Source organism: Crotalus tigris, unplaced genomic scaffold (assembly GCF_016545835.1).
Source record: "Crotalus tigris isolate CLP2741 ecotype Arizona unplaced genomic scaffold, ASM1654583v1 scf7180000018160.1183395, whole genome shotgun sequence".
Taxonomy (NCBI): Eukaryota; Metazoa; Chordata; class Lepidosauria; order Squamata; family Viperidae; genus Crotalus; species Crotalus tigris.
In genome coordinates this window covers 95,959-113,190 of record NW_024096855.1, presented here as the reverse complement: position 1 = coordinate 113,190, position 17,232 = coordinate 95,959, and the positions used below count along the sequence as shown (strand labels likewise).

The window sequence follows — 17,232 nt, the reverse complement described above, 5'->3', positions numbered from 1 at the left end:
GGTCGATCGACCATTTTTCGGGGGTCGCCAAAGGCGGCGATCCGCCATTTTCTCCCCTCCGGGGGCGCCGCCGCGCATGCGCACCACACATGGGGGCCACCACGCCGCACATGCGCATAATGTTTGTGTGACGGGGGTCGCCGTCACACAAACGTTGAGAACCGCTGTTCTAGATAATGTCAAAAATAATGAAGCCATTTTGCTGGCTTAATGAGTGAAGGGTGTGCGGGGAGCAGGTCCAGTTGCTGCAGGGTACCAGCAGGGCAGGATGGTGGGGAGGGGGGCTGCAGCATTTCTGCAATCGGCATAAGGGCAAATGACTACAGGGAGACTGCAGAGGCCATGACTGAAACAGGGTCATATGTAGCTTTGGGGGGGGGAGGTCTCTCATAACTTCAAACAACCATTAAGTGACTCAAGGACTACCTGAGTGCATTCTCAGTTGCAGTGACTACTTTTTGGAATGATATCCTCCAGAGATCTGATAGGAAGCTATTGAAAACCTGGCCATTGCTGGACTCGGAGAGGGGGGGATATATACACTGAGAATTTGAAGTGGAGAATTTTAGGTGCCAAAATGCACCTCCAAAAATGAGTTCATCTTATTTGAAGATGGGTTTATTTACTAGTATATACAGGAATACATTTTTAAAACACCCATATTTCCCATATATACATATGGATCAGCAGACCCTCACATTTTTAACCCAAATACCATGGAAAATGCAAGTTGGCTTCTCTATGGGTGGCACGTTTTTGTTTAAAAATCCAACACTTGGCTTATCCATGGATAGGTTTATATGTTAGTATAAAGGATATGTCTGAGCCACTGATGATATTTTTTCTCTTTTATTATATCATTATTGCTTTTTGACCTACAAACCACACCTAGACTGGTTAATGGCTGGGCTGCTTCTCAAATAAATAAATAAAACAACATGAGTTCATTATTCCAAAGCATAGTTGCATTTTAAAAAAATAAGTGCTAATGTCCACTGTAAAAACTGCAAATATTGGTTAACATTATATACAAACTATTCATTTTCTGCTTAGTGGCTTGCTGTCAAGATTGGTCCAAAGTTGGTTAACAATACAGAAGTTAAACCTCGGATTAAATCAAGTACGGATAAGCTATTCAGTTGGGTCAACTGAAGTAATCCTTTAACAATAGGGAAAGCCGGAAATCTCACAAAAGTGAAAAAGTATAATTTTTGCTATTTTTAATTAGCCTAGGAAAAAGGCACCAAAACCAGATGTTACAGAAATTAGGTAGACCCTTGTAGATAATAGAATAGAATAGAACAGAACAACCTGTCAGATACTTTAAAATTACCTAGAACAGTGGTTCTCAACCTTTCCGTGGACTGCTGGGGGGCAACAATGTCATCACAGGGGGTCCATAGAGGCTTGAAGAAATATTATGATTTAAATCTTGAGTTAAGTCTTGGGAGTCCATGGCCATAGTCTTTGGCCACAAAAGGTATTTAAAGGGGGTCCATGGTGAAGAAAAGATTGAGAACCACTGACCTAGAAAATATTCTGGTCTCCATTAAAAGATGGAAAAAAGATTGCTGATATGAAAAATAACGTGTCCTAAGCACAGTCCAGTCTGACTGCAGAACTAGTGTAAGTCCATGAAAATTAAGGAGGTATTACTTGACCAAATTGACCTATTTATAAGTTTGCAGTTCTCTTTATTCTCTATTGGTTACCTCCTGTTGTGCCATCTCAGCCTAAAAGTTACAGCTGCAACCTTGGATATTACTATTCTAGAAACAGAACTCTACTATTACATGAAAATTAGAGTTTACCACCTATTTTGCCATTTCTCTGATATTGGTCGTTGATAGTTTCTGAGTTCCACTTAGATTGTTGGAGCTTTTTACATTAAAGCCTTTAATGGTAAATTAAAACAACCATTTTGCTTTTGTATATTTGGAGGTTTCTGTTCTGGTAATATTAGCATCTGTGTTTCTGCTAATAATCATATCTTCATAGGAAGATTAGGTAAGTGGAATTATCTCACTCTGGAGATTCAATGGTCAGAATCTTTTCTTCTGACCTTTTCGTTATCACATTTTGAGGTTCATTGAAATTTGCTTTTTTGATAGTGTGTTTAAATAAAGCTTGTTATGAGACTGTATCGTGTTGTGTACAAGAGTTAATACAGCAGGTAAGCAGTTTGAAAGCTCTTGATTTTAATGTTCAAAGTACAAAAAGCTATTTAGTGAAGAATTCAGCACAATACAACCAATACAATAAGATATTTCTCAATTGTTGACTGCAGATAAGATTGTCAATGCTGCTAACATTGGATGTTCCCGCTCTGACAAGATGGCATTAGCTTTCCCCCTGCCCCCAGAATGAGCACATTCTGTCTCTGCGGTCACCATTTTCTACTGAACATAGAACAAAGAAAGAAAGCTACATGCTTTCATTTAAACTAAATAGAAGCTATTGTTATATGAGAAATTTCAGAAATAATGCTAAAGATCAGTACACATAATAGCAGTATAAACTAGTACATATTTGTGAATGCACTTTTTTCCCCGCTGACAAAAGAAATGTATAATCTTCTAGCAAATTAAAAAAAGAATGATTAATATAAAATGAAATCTAGGTGACATCTTTTAAAGCAAAACTGGCTATTTGTCCAGTATGTTTACTTTTTTTATTGCTTGTTTACTCACGTGCAGCGATGTCCTTTTTTTATAGGATTTCTTGAGTGTTACAATGCTTAGGGCTTGCTTGCCCTAAGTCAAATTGACAGTGTGAGGGAAAAAAACCCAAAACTAACAAAATTAGGAATTTCCTGCAAAGTACCAGCTGGTGAAAGATGATTATCAAAAATGATATATAGCGTTTTCATCTAACACACTGATCTAACCATTGCAAGAGCCAAAACAAATCTCACAAACATCTAAACTTCCTGAAAGGCTGCAGCAAACAGGACTGGCAAATGCAGGAGTTTCTGGGGTTTCAAAATGAAACGGATTAATAGCAACATTAGTAAATAAAATAAATAACAGGAATAATATGAAGCAAGAACATGCTTATTTCCCTTCGCCAGAATCACTTTCCTCCCATTCTTTTTCTACCATATTCTTACCAGTCCAAGATTAGCTGTCACAAGAGGAAATAGGTTATCTGCAGTCCAGACTAAGAAAATACATGTTAGAATTGCAGTTCTCCATCTACAGACTCTTAGGAGCCAAAGCTAATTTTTATTTCCATAGTTCTGAACATCAGACTCAATGTTGTTATTCATTAGCAAAACTACTTTCTCTTATTAACTTAGCTCTTAGGAATAACAAACCAATGATCTCCCCCTCAAATGTGGATTAAAGTTTATTTTAATTTGAATACTATTTTTTTCCAAGTGGAACATTAAGGGTGTAACTTGACTAAACAGTTAAATCATTATCATTTCCTGTTTTAAAAGTACACATATAGAATTAAAGCCCTCTTGGTCATCTAAACTGAGATCCAGAGCAAGCTTATCATTAATGAGTAAATGGAAATAAACTATATGAAAAACAAATTGAACATTTTTTTCAATTGACACAATTTAAGTAGAAAAAAATTGTTTATTTATTTAATTAAAAAAGTGTATTTTGAACTATCAGCCCTCATGTTCCAATGGAACACTGATACTAACACAGTGAAGAAATGGAAGCTGCAAAAAACAATACAGTAGATATTTTAGCAAGACAACAATCTGAAACATACCTCCAAATCAAGTTTAAACAAAGTTTTTAGAAAGGGTTTCACAATTGCAGTAATGAATGAATTGCAAGAAAGTCTCAAGGGCAAGCATAAATGGTATACCAAAAATATCTAAGAATATTTCTGAAGTAGAAATACTGCAAAGAAGAGTGAGAAAAATCTAAACACAAGCTATTAGCTATTTACCATTAGTTGGCTGCAGAAAACTTTTGGAAGCTCTTATTTCTGCCAAAAGAGATATTACAAAGTACTGAATGAAAGAAAATTCAACTTTCACATCTGCCATATTCATGGGAGTTTTATTCTGAACCCGTAAACAATTGCACATAAATAAAGATTCAAATCTGTAGAATGATGTATTTGTGTTTATGCCATGCAGAAGCTTCTTCTATTTACTTAGGATTTCATTGAAATATAAGAGTGAATGAGGAGTGCCTAAATTGTTCCATGCAACTGTAAATGGATCCTGAACTTGCTCTCTGGGAAATATTCAGGCCCAACTTATGTAACCATCATTATGTTTTGGTCCAAAAAGGGAACTGCATAATCACTTTTCCAAAGAGAAAAATAATTCTCTTGAATAGGAAAAGGCTACAAAAAAATTATGTAGGCCAAATTCTGATCTGAGTCACAAAAGGGCTGATGCTTCTTTTCCCCAAATTCTGATGTAGTTTTTCTTTTGCTTCTGCTTATCCTCTGCACCTGTTTTTTGTTCTCATTATTCTACCCAGAAATGAATAATACGATTTTTTTCAAAGTTATCAATTATGTTCAATTTTTAACTCTAATTGTTGCTTCCTTCCATAGACCAGACTGGTGGTGATCAGTATCTTTCCAGCTTTCTTCCGCAGTCCATATGCCAAGTGTAGAAAAAGCTATATTATGGATATGATCTGATAATATGAGAATTTTTTTTCTTTTATAAACTACTTATTAACTGACATTCTACCAATATTAAGAGAATAATATAGCAACATTTTTTACAAAACCAGCAAAACATAACATTCCCAGAGGATTGCATTTAGGATTCCTTCAAACAATCAAAACCTGGAAATTAACAAATTGCCAATCTTCTTGAATTTGGCCTTTCAGCAATGGGCCAGGAGAAGCACTCCAAAAGCGGGCAGGGTCAGAAAAAAGAAATGGGTGGGGTAGGACAAAACTAAATTTAATGAAATGAACATAAATGCAATTTTTCCCATAATGCAATTTGGAAGGCCTTTTGAAGAGGTTCTATGGGTCAACTGTGAGTTCTAATATTTAATACTGAACAGTTAACTCATTTAACCCAGCTAGTTTCATGGAGTAGTTAAAGTGCTGGACAGGAACAGGGAGACACATGTTCTTTCCCTCCTTTTGACACAGATGTTGCTGTGTGACTTGGGGTCATTGACTCAGCCTTGGAGTGGGAAATTGAAAAATATATGTCTATTAATCTACACTGGACCAATGTGGTAGATAGCAGTCTATAATCTTCAGTCATCCTGCAGCAGATGGATTCACACTAATATATGATTTATAATAAAGATACTGTATGGATCTTACCTGGGAAAGAATCATTCTCATTCTTTTTCCACAGTTGCTACATGCTTAGAAAGATGCTAATCAATTGGCAGGTTAACCGAAAGCACAGTTCAAACCCATGTAGGGCTTTACTGTTTAAGAAAGCCTGCCAAGATTCAACTTCATATTCCTTTAATAAAATATGCCTTTTGCCTAGTTGACTAAAAATTGGATAAACTTATCTAAAATCAGAAATATTTCTTCAACAAGTACAATTTATATTCTAGCTAATCTGCTTTAGCAACTGGTTATGAATTACTGTAATAGAAAGATTTAAAAAAGGATTTGTGCTACCATATTGGGCATCCTTCAACAATATTTCAATACTTTTAACAGCTTCTCAGCAGACGCTTCATGGAAAACTACTGTTTATCCCAATAGTTCAAAATAGGATTTATCTCTCTCTGTTCTCTGCTTATCTACGGTATTTAAGTGTGACCTCTCCTCCCTGTCTGGCACCATCAGACCAGGCTGAGCTAGATTTTGCATGGATGGGAGGAAAGGAGGGTTGAATGCATCACAGTAATACTCCAGGAAACAGTAATACATCAGGAAAGCTGTTTTGACATCAAGTGTAAAAGGACTAAGAAGAAACAGAATTCAGTTAACGTTTTCCCTCATCTATCAGTGAAAAAAATGGGAGTGCAAATCGCTTTCCTGAAAATGATTAGTAAAATGTAAACCAGACTCCTTACATGTCAACAGGGAAGAAAAATATCTTCAGTATGAATGATATCTTTATGTTTAAGAGGAAGTGCTAGACTTCTATAGATTTATGATAGAAGAAATGTTTTACTTTTGTAAGACATTGCAAGATTCTGTTATATTGCAATAGCAACTATTACTATGGAATATTTAATCTGAGAATGATTTAATTTCAGATACCTCTTAAACTGTAAAGGCTATTTTTAGACTGGCCTCTTAAGCTTTTGTTAGTCCTGGTAAATGGTGGTTAACCTAAAAAGAAGAAACCCAAGAACAAAACTGTGAACTCTTGAAAAAAAAATCATATAATAAGTATATGACTGTGTAGAATCTGTATTATAGCTTAATGATAGAGTGCTACATAATTGATTGGATTCATAGCACGTACTGAGCTATAAAGTAAAGTTTACAAACCCATGGATAGTTTACCTCATTAGTATTCACTATACTAGTCCTCAAAGTCATATGTTCTCTTTTGTTCCTTGCCTTACTCTTTTTGAGCATATTGTTACCTCTTTCCAAATACAATTTTCTCAGATTTCATTTTCCTGTTGACCCACCCACTAGTTTTTCTTATATTTCTTTTGTCAATATTTCTTTTGTCTCCATTCTTTCTGTTAAATGGACCCCTAGGAATTAGGCAGACTCCTATTGGCTTTTATGTGTGTGTGTCTTTCTAAAATAAATCTCCTTTTTACCAGAACTGCCAAATAGTTTCCTTCAAGATGCCCAATTGCAGCCATTACCAATAACCAATGCAGTTCCTACAGCAATAATGTTATCTGCAGCATCAAAACTATGTTAATAAGCACTCAGGAGCCATATGGTTCCCAAGTGATTTCAAGAAAAGTCTCCAGTAAAGTAAGTTACTGGATTCCAAGTGAATAGTGTCTGACCAGGGCATCGTTGAGTATCCCTTGTGCATCCTGTTTTAGTTAAGGCCTCGGCTAGTATGTTAGGTGAAGTTGTGCTTAAGGCTTCCTGGCCATGGATTTTGCTTTTCCAGAAGAGTTGTGAGTCCAGGAGGCCCCTTAAATTGGCCCTGGGATTTCAGGGGGAATATTAACTGCATCAAGAGCCAAAGTTGGTACTATACCAGAACTAGTAAGTTTCTGGACGAATTGATTGGATTCATGCCCTGCCAGATCCAATGTGCTAGATCACAATTGTTACCACATCCCGCCTTCAGATCTAGGGTGAAAATGTAGAACCAGATATCACCATATTGAAGATACCCCACCCCAGTGCAAAACATTCATCTAAACAATGTGCCACATTATAAAGAAGAATCAGGCCAATTCTTCAGCATGAATCCCTTATAATTTAACTAGTCACATTGCATAAATCCTTCCTACTCACATATTCTGGATAATGGAGGCAACAGATGGCTTGGTCCATCATGATCAAACTGCATTATCATCATCAAAGCCTTACTAGTATACCTCCAGCGTGTGGTTGTTTCTTTGTTTGTTTTTACTTTGGTTTTGTTGTTTCCTATTATACTGAGTGTTTTTTGTAATTTCTAATTACAAATGACCCAGAGTCATTTGGAATCAGAGGCATAAAATCAAATAAACAAATAAATATTAGTTAGGCTCTGTGACTGATTCAAGAAACCCCAAATAAGGGGACTAGGTTAACAACAGAGACATCTGTATACTGTTAATGCTGCTTATATGATGAACTTCATCATTCATTTCTCATGGTATATGGTCACCACATGTAGAAATTCAGTATTCTCAACTGTGAACATAACTTGATTCCCAAAGCAGCGGCATAGTCTTAAAATACAAATACTTCTTTAATCTCCACTGAATTGTACTAACATAATTCAAATCTTTTAGATTGTAGTACATGACAGGGTAAAAGTCAGATTGTAGAAAAGGACAGGATAATTCAGATGTCTGAAGACATTGTTTATTTCATTCAGTCCATTCGTTCAATTTAATCACTCTTAGCCCTAGGAAGGAGAAAAAGGCAAGCCACTTCTAAAAAAATCTTGTGAAGAAAACTGCAGGGACACATAATTGCAGAAGTTTTTTTTAAAAAAAGCCCTGACTCAGAAGAGCCAACGAATAAATAAATAAAAATAAAATAAAATTTCATAACAAAATGCTTGTTTGTCAATATTCCATGCAGAACTTAATTTAGTCCATCAGCTATTTTTCAATCTGACACAAGTCAATCTGCAGACTCTGTTTTTACCCTGGATGCTTTAAGAAATACATATGCATTTCTTTTCTTTTTCTTTTTATTTAGTTTTTATTAATTGTTTATCAAAATTTAAACTACAAAGAAAAAAATGTGGAAAACTAAAAGAAGAGGGATGGGGAAAAAAGGGGGGATAGTGTAAAGGAGAAAAGAAAAAAGAAAAAAGCACTGACTTCTGACTCTCTTTAGTACAGTAGTAAAAAAAAGTGTCTTCTTCCTTTAGGGCAGGGGTAGGCAACCTTGCCTCTTTTATGACTCATGGACTTCAAGTCCCAGAATTCCTGAGCCATGCTGGCTCAGGAATTCTGGGAGCTGAAGTCCATGAGTCATAAAAGAGCCAAGATTGCCCATCCCTGTTTTAGGGTTAAAAAAAAAAAAAGATATACAGTATTATTCCCCACAGCAAAGAGAAGCAGAGATGGTTAAATTGATTCCTTTACCCAAAGAAGTAAACTAGATAGGCATATTGTTATAGAAATCGTTTATATATCTATTGCTTAAAAGCAAAAAGTTGTGGTTGTAATGTTGTTACCTTCTACTGTGCTAGAGAAATACATGTGCATTTCTAATGACAGACTGTAAAGTTAGATTTCTCTAAAATTTGAAGAAAAAAATGCTAGCATCACCTCCTCTGCCAACTGACAAATACGTTTGGTAACGGAGCAAAAAAGCTCAGAAAGATAAAAATATAAAAACCTGCAAGGAGAAGGGACAGGGTGTCAAGGTCCTCTCTATACACAAACACCATCAAGTGTAGTTACTGTAAGTGCCTCCATTTCTAGGACCTTCCTCTTTGCTTTGGCATCTGGTAGCATTGCTGACTTCTTTCAGCAAATATGTGAATGATAAATAAACAATTAACCAAACACTGCACAAGTGTAACTGTTTTTCCTGCATCAGACACCACCAATTTACCAAATGAGATTCAAAGGAGGTCATGAAACGTCAATTGCATCATGTCCAAGAGGTCACTGTAAGACAGGGATGATTCAACTCTGCCCTATTTAAGAAACCCTTTGAGATACCAACATTACAAGGGATTTATTCATTCAGTCAGATATACTTTTCTGTAACTGAATAGTAATTGGTATAAGAAACAGCTATCAAAGCAATATTCAGTACTGTGCAATGAAGTCTTTAAAAAATGTAGTTCTAGCTCTATGGTACTTTGAAGATTATGTCATGCAAAAGATACATTCATCCATCTAATTGAATGTAAATTGGACAAAATGTTTTTTTTTTCATCTACACATACAAATCCATAGCAGAGACAAACAAAACTATACTCTCCAAACCTAGCAGAAAATCTCATAAAAATTGACCAAAATTTCTTCTAAGTAAATATGCAGAGATTATGGTGTTATACTCTTAAAATATTAAACAGCCTCCCCAAGTATGCAAATAATATTGTAGATTCTGATGGTTTTTTCCCATTTATATCCTCCAGTCTAATGTTCACAACAAATAAAATTTTGGTTATCTTTTGCCCCCAAATATGCAACCAATAGTCTGTATTCCACAGAATCACAAAATACTCTTTGTTATTAATAGTGGTTCACTAGGAATTATGTAAAGATTCTACAATAAAGTATGAATTAACTCCATTTCAATGCCAGCTCACATGTAGAAAAATGTAATTTGTAATGGGTAGGCAAGGGTGAAAAGAAATGAGGCTGAAATTTGGGGGGGGGGTTGGGGAGAGGGGTTTGGTTTAACAATTAGATCCCTTTAATATTATATTAAAGCCCTTACATTACAGTTTCCATGCATTCTTAACTTAAAATGATTAGAAATTATGCCATAGAATATTCAGAATATTTCAGAATAGTAAACAAAAAGTGCTTAGTGGGCTTCAGTGAAGGAGTTGGGGACTATATCTGGTCCAAGAACAGCATGTTGCTAACCTCTGCTTTAGAAAATAACACATTCATTGGGACTTCTAGGGAAGAAATGGTGAACTGAAGGTAGTTCGGCTGAAAGCAGAGCTGACAACTACGGCAGAATGAAGAGACACCAAGTAGACTAGTTCTTTGCAACTCATCTCCAGACAAGGAAAGGAGTTGAAATTGCCCATAAGTGCTCCAGACAGTTGTTCCTTGTGAGGAGATTGCAAGACAGCAGTCCCAAGTGGGGTAATTGTTCTGGGAGGTGAAGGAATAGCCATCTTGCTCAAACCACAGTTGGTGCTTTTGAAGGGACACTGATTCATGTATTTCCTTTTCTAATCACTTTCAGATATTGCTTCTTAACTGCTTTCAGCTATTAGAACCCTTTGGATCAACATGTTTTATGTCACTCTTCACTAACTTTTAAGCAACATGCCATAATTGAAATTTAGCTACCAAATAAGTACTTCCAAATGAAATTCACCCCAAATGAATTTGTTTGTGGCGATGACTTTTTTGACATGACTCCTGTGCATTGCTGGGCCAAAATATGTTAAAAGTGATGAACTGCAAAAGCCGATTTGTGTGATCAAGAATGAACTGTATGATCTGTGACAGAAACCAACAAGTTGCACATGAGAAAACTTGATGAACTGATTAACAATAATTGAGGAATCATTCAAAGGAAAATTGCAGCAAGGCTTGGCATTTCACATGAACATGGGATATCTTTATTGATGTTTTTTCATATTAAAAGATGGGTTCCTTGCATGCTGACAGCAGAGATGAAAACATCAGTAATTGAAGAGGTGTTTTCAGATGGCTTTTCTTGAACTTGGTACCAAGATCAGCTCTGCGTACTATACTGCAACACTCAAACCTTTGAAATAGTGTTCAACATTCAGAAACACAAAAATGAAACGTTACTTAAACATCATACTATGCTATTTCACAAGCTATCCAGGAGGCAATTGCAAAGCTGGATCTCACAATTTTAATCCATCTGCCTACAGTCTTGATTTGGTACTAGGCAATTTGCACCTTTTCCCAAAACTGAAGGATTACCTTTGTGGGCCTCTGTTTGATTCATATGAAGAGGGGGAAAGGACTCTCTTGATCTGTCAGAAGAGATAAAGTGTGGGTTCTTTTGTGATGGCTTTAAAAATTGTCTATTGTTGACTGAAATGTGCAGTGAATAGAGGTGACCATATAAAAAAGTAAATAGATGTATCAAACATCCATATTTAAACTAAAGTTATAGAAGCAAAGACATTACTTTTTATTCAACCCTTGTAAATATATATACATATATAGTTATAAATGCGTATATATATATATAGTTTCTGTGGGGTAAGAAAGAAGTATTCAGATTATGAATGGTAGTGGTAGAAAAATAGCGATTAAAACACTGGGGAATTAAGTGTTTTTTAAAAAATCATTAAAATAATATCAAACACTTTTAAGCATATTTTCAACCATTATCCTAAAAATGAGCAATGTTCATTTCATAGTTATTTATTCATGAAGTGTAGAAAGGAGGATTTTAAATTGATTTCCCTTCTGCGTGACATTTTCTTAAAAATGTTTAAGTACTTTCATAATGGAAACTACTTTGAGCAGAGCATAGTTTAATAATAAGGTACAAAATCTACAATTCTCTCAAATGAAAATTAATATAGTTTTACTGTGGAAAGTAATCAAAACAAGTTCAGTAAATAATAGATTTATTAAAAGTTTAGTTAAAGCAAAATTATGGAAAACATATGTTACAAACTTTTGTAAGATTGTTAATTCTACTTTTATTTTGCGATGCTATTCACTGTATTGCAGTTTGGGCATAGCACATTATAGATATGTCTACTTACTTGAGACATAATATAATCTTGCATGCAACACTCAAACATACAGTTTTTATGTTTGCATTTAAAAACTCAAAAGAGACTTTAAGTATCTTCCAACTTGCCTACATTTTTTCACTGGAGAACCTTAAAACAATTCCAATCTAATCATGTGAACTGTAAAATATTAGCGTTCCAAAGAAGTAGATGTTATATGATCTCATCAGTACTACAAGATGGATGGACTAAATGTCAGGTAAGAATGCAAATCATATTAAAGGATGCATATCAGCCCGTAAACTGTACATGCAGTTTCCAATTTATCACAAAACAGCATTTGAAAAAAACAGTTTCTGCATGTTGAATCTCCTCATGGAATTAGTGCCATTAGCTATACAAGCAGAAGTTACCTGCTCATTTCCATCCTTTAACAGTTTTAAAAATAGTTTGAAACCCGATTCAAATCGATTTAGGAGTTTCACTTCTATACAAGTGTCATTACTTATCAATAATTTACAAAATTGTGTTACAGTTTCATGCCTTCGGACCAGATTGATCTTTCTCCTCTGCTATTGCAGAGAAGGCTCCATTGACTAAAGGGATTCAACATCAGATCATTTTTGGTGCTTCTCTCTGAAACTCTGAGAGGTTCTTTCTGAGGTTAAAAAGACCATTTCAGAAAACTCCCAAAGAGATGTACCAGCAGCTGAGTGGCATAGAGAAGGTGTGGAGGATATAAAAAGTTCTAAAGATTCTTAGCCCTCATTAATACACCCCACAATATTTAGTGTATCTCAATGATGCAGCATGGGGGAAATATCTAAAGTGGCTTGATGGGATATTAAAAACAGCTGAGGTTCCTTTCCATCCTCCTATTTGGCAGCTAAGACAACTTGCTGGAATTGTTTTACCCAAATGGAAAAGGGGTACAATTTATGATCTGTAGTCAAATTATCAGGAAGGGCCCATAAGTCACTTAAGCTTATTTTAACATTTACTCAATCACACCAAAAGAACCAGTCAGGTTAATGCCAAATTTATATTCAATATTTTATTAATATATCACCAGGATGCATTTCCAAGCATGTTTAGTACTTCCTCTGACAAACAAAGTCAGTGGGGAAGCGGTTCACTTAACAACCAGGTTACTAACGTATCAGTCGCAGTGTTTCACTTAACAGAAATTTTGAGCTCAATTGTGGTTGTAAGTCAAGGACTATCTGTATATAGTATATAATAATATATATGAAATAAGTAAATTTGAATATCTTGAAATGTTAATTTAGAACTAAGGAGACATTTTCTGATAGTTAGAACAATTAATCATTGGAACAACCTGCCTCCAGAAGCTATGAATGCTCCAGCATTTAAGAAGAGACTGGACAGCCAGTTGTTTGAAATGGTATAGGGTTTCCTGCCTGAGCAGAGGGTTGGACTAGATGACCTCCAAGGTCCCTTCCAACTTTTATTTATTATTATTATTACTGTTGTTGTGGTGGTGGTGGTGGTTATTTCAAAAGGGTTCATATCACTTATGTGTGATACAATGTCAAAGTTACAGTAAACCTGATTGGATGTCCAGACCAAACAAGATCTTTAAATGAGCATAAGACAGATGTTGTGCACATGTTTATATCAGCCATATCTCTGAGAATGCCTTCCTACTTTTTGACTCATGTTCACTTGCATTCAATTATAATTCTCCACCAAGATCAAGCAGAGTCCTCCAGTCCAGATCATACAGAATTCTGCTAACACTCAACAGAATATCAGCAAAATCGTCCTTGGGACCTTGACATTCAACAAAGACATGCTGGAAATCAAGGGGATAAGAACAACATCTGTGAGCCCATCCATTTTATGAGTGACTAAACAGTACATTCAGAGTGCACTTCTAAAAATTAAATTCTGGTTGAGCATGTGTTGAACATATTATTTTCCACCATTTTGATTTAAATGGAAAAACTGCCAAAGAAAGCAACACTGAGGTAGAATGTCCTATTCTTACCAATATCACATGCTTTTATTTCTCCACAAGACAAAAAAAACAAAGATAGCTTCATCATATTATTTTTATGTGGGTAGTTATTTGGTCCCATGAAGAGAATTTAGTCTTATCCTTATGTATATGAAAATTGTAAAACTGTAATTTCAATATGAACTTGATTATCTTTCTTAGAGAATTAAAAGTAGTCTTTAATGGTAAAGTTTAAGTTCATTGTCTGATATGAGCCTTAGAATCTGGTTCTAGTTTCAAAAATTAAAATTAGCATATGCAATGTCCAGTAATTGAATAAATGCTCCAGTTAGCCAAATCCACCACTTACTAAATCTGGTAGGCTATCAGCAATATTTAGAACTCTATGATCTGCTCAGATTTGCAAGATTGATATTGGCCTCATTGGGTAAACCAGATAGGAATCAGGACCAGGTAAACTAATTTCATTTTATTGTAAAACTATATTAGCAGATTTTGAATGTCTGAAATACAGGTCTCCCTTACATCCTAGCCCTAAGACATTAGGGTGTCTTCTGAACCTCATGCCCCACCCACTATCCATCTGTGGGCCATGCTCTCTCTTATCTGACCATTCCCTTGGCAGTGTGTCTTAAGATTTTTCTGTTAGAGTATGTGCTATACGTCTTTCCCTTCTTATACCCATATGAATCAGGGAGATACTGTGTCTGCCTAAGCCAGTTCCAAATGTTATTTCTTTGCTCTGGACTTTAAAAACATTTCAATCTAATCCTAACACTTTGCCTCGGTAACAGTTCCTGCATATTCTCAATAAGGTCATCTTCCTTACTTCCTACAACTAGCATATTAAGAGTGGGGTTTCAGCGTTATTGCATTACCACAGGCTACCAGAGTCTTGAATGCAGAGCCAGAAGCTCCACTGCTTCCAGAGATAGTTGTATCAATCTATGAGGAAGCTTTGGTTTCAGCCCTCAGATTAATGAACAATTCTGGGGCACTTGGACAATTTAAGTCTGAGATCCCCAACCTTATTGTGGTAAACGCTGAGGCCACCTGAAGAATGGACAGTGGGCTTTGGACAGAGAATAGGAAACTGTCGTCCACACAATGAAGCCTATCTATGAATATACAACAGGCTGTGCTGGATACTAAATTCAGTTTTGAAAAGGGAATTGCAACAAGCTAATTGAAAACCTCTCCTAATAGAACCTCCAAGCTTTGAAGAACACAGAACCAAATGGCACAGAACCATCAAACGCAACCATGAGAACCCTCAACCTGATATAGAGTAGATGACTGTTAGAAACAGAAAATACAAGCTGGAATATTTTTGCTTTGATTAAGCAAGTCAGTTCTTAACTATAAAAGTTGGAATGGAGTTCCACCATTATTCTTTGGCAAATACTTTAAACTCTTAACCTGTACCAAACTCCTCCTTGGTAGGCATTTGAGTCTTAATCGCACCAAGAAATCAGCCTCAGAGGGTAACAGGATTCTGAATATATTCCTTTTCTTGAAAACTTCAGCATTTGTATGCAAGGTGTTTCCTTCAAGGCAGAGCCAGAATCAATCATTTTTCCTCACTAAGCAGGAATTACAACAGAATTTATTAACAGCCACGTCAGGTTGCTTTCAAGGCTCAAAATGATAAAACTGGATTAGAGATTTAGTTTTACATCTCCAATCAACTTCGTATGTCGCAGTTTTAAAAGGAAACCAATCACACTGGCACTTCCAACAATTGCTGGCGAAAACGTAGACCGCCTTTCCCGCTGATACATGCGGCGGCTCCAACGGCACGGCTGGCACAGAAAGTGTATTGGGGGCAGAAGGAAAGGCGAAATACATGCAAAGGAGCATCGAAATGCATCAGTGAAGCGCATTCCGCAGTCGGAAGGGCGATTTTACTATGCTGGAGGTCAGCACTTCCTCCTCGCCTCTCTCCGCAGAGCAGTATGCGACGGTCCCTCCCGCGCCCCCGTCACTCACCCGCCGAATCCATCTCTGGCCGCCGAGGTCTCGCTGCTGCCCCTGGACTGGGTGCTATGGCGCCGAGCCTCGCTAAGGCGAAAGCGTCCCTCCTAGAAGAAGAGGAGACGGAACTTCTCCCCCGCGCACTCTTTCCAGCAGCTGCATCTCCCCAAAGCGCTGCTCGAAGGGGCTTGCGGCAATTAGCACCCCAGCCTCCACCCCCAAAGCCCTCACACGCGCACCGTCTCCCGCAGCAAGCGACGCCTGGAACCTGTCGAAGAGTGCGCGCGACTCCGCGAGCGGGAACGTGCCTGGCCTGCCCAGGGACCAGGTGCAGCCCCGGCGGCAGAGTTGGGGGGCCGGGAGGGACGCAGCCTTAGGCTTGTTCGCCTTCCCGCTCTGCTTCGTAACGCACGGTCAAAACCAAGCAACTTTCCCGGCCTCGCTAAGGGCCGGGCATTGTGGGTAAAAAGGGGGACTGAACTCCAGACGAAGGAAAGAAGGGATTCCACCTGTCTGAACGCTCTCTAAAAAACAGGGCCTTTCCTTAGGCTTTCCGACCCAAGAAATTATGTGTTTGTATATTTATGTCTGCACATGAGTGGAAAAACAATTTATTGTGGTAAATGTTTAGTCTTTTAAGATACCACAAATCCCTGCCTTGTCTTTCTGAAGAACAAGGGGAAGAAATTTCTAGCCTGCCCAATTTAATAATGTTTGTCTTTAGAAAAGGAAGCAAAATCAGAAGCCTTCACACATATTTCTTGATAGGGCAATTAACTGAATCTTGTGGCAATTGGGTTTTACTAGTTTTTTCGTTGAGTTCTAATCACTAGTTGTGATGGTAGTGTTCTGGATTAGCTGGCTTGAATGTAAGATTTAATTGGAAGGACATAGTAAATACATTTTCTTAATTTTTCTACTTGTGTTTTAGCCAGACACAGAATCTGCCCCTAGGAGCTGTGCTGATAAAATGTTTCTAAACTGATGTACAACCTTCAAACTAATAGCCCTTGCTTAACGAGGGTAATTGGAACTGGAATTTCCATCACTAAGCAATGCTATCATACAGCAGTTGCTTAGCAACAGCAGTTCCCTTGCCATTGTTAAGGGAATTGCAACTTCATTAAGCACAATATCACATTGGTGCCATTTGTGATCTCTTGCTGGCTTCCCCACTGTCCAAAGCCAGGGCTAAAGATTGCAAATGGTGATCACATGAATGTGGGATGCTGTAATGTCTTAAGTGCCAGCAGGTCACCAAGTACCCAAATCATGTTCATGCAAAAGTGGGCATCTGTGACAGCTGCAAATACAAGGACCGATCATAAGTACCACTTGTTCAGCATCTTCA

At 37.0% G+C, this 17,232-nt stretch overlaps 1 protein-coding gene across 1 annotated transcript in view; it reads right to left on the bottom strand.

The window, feature by feature from the left end:
- The window catches only part of FGD3 (FYVE, RhoGEF and PH domain containing 3), a 102,837-nt gene extending 86,196 nt beyond the window's left edge, over nt 1–16,641 (bottom strand). The window contains exon 1 of the mRNA XM_039348549.1: nt 15,897–16,641. Within this exon, the coding sequence (XP_039204483.1) occupies nt 15,897–15,909 (13 nt within the window). The 5' untranslated portion in view covers nt 15,910–16,641. The remainder of the gene's footprint in view (nt 1–15,896) is intronic.
- Between the last annotated feature and the right edge of the window lie 591 nt (nt 16,642–17,232).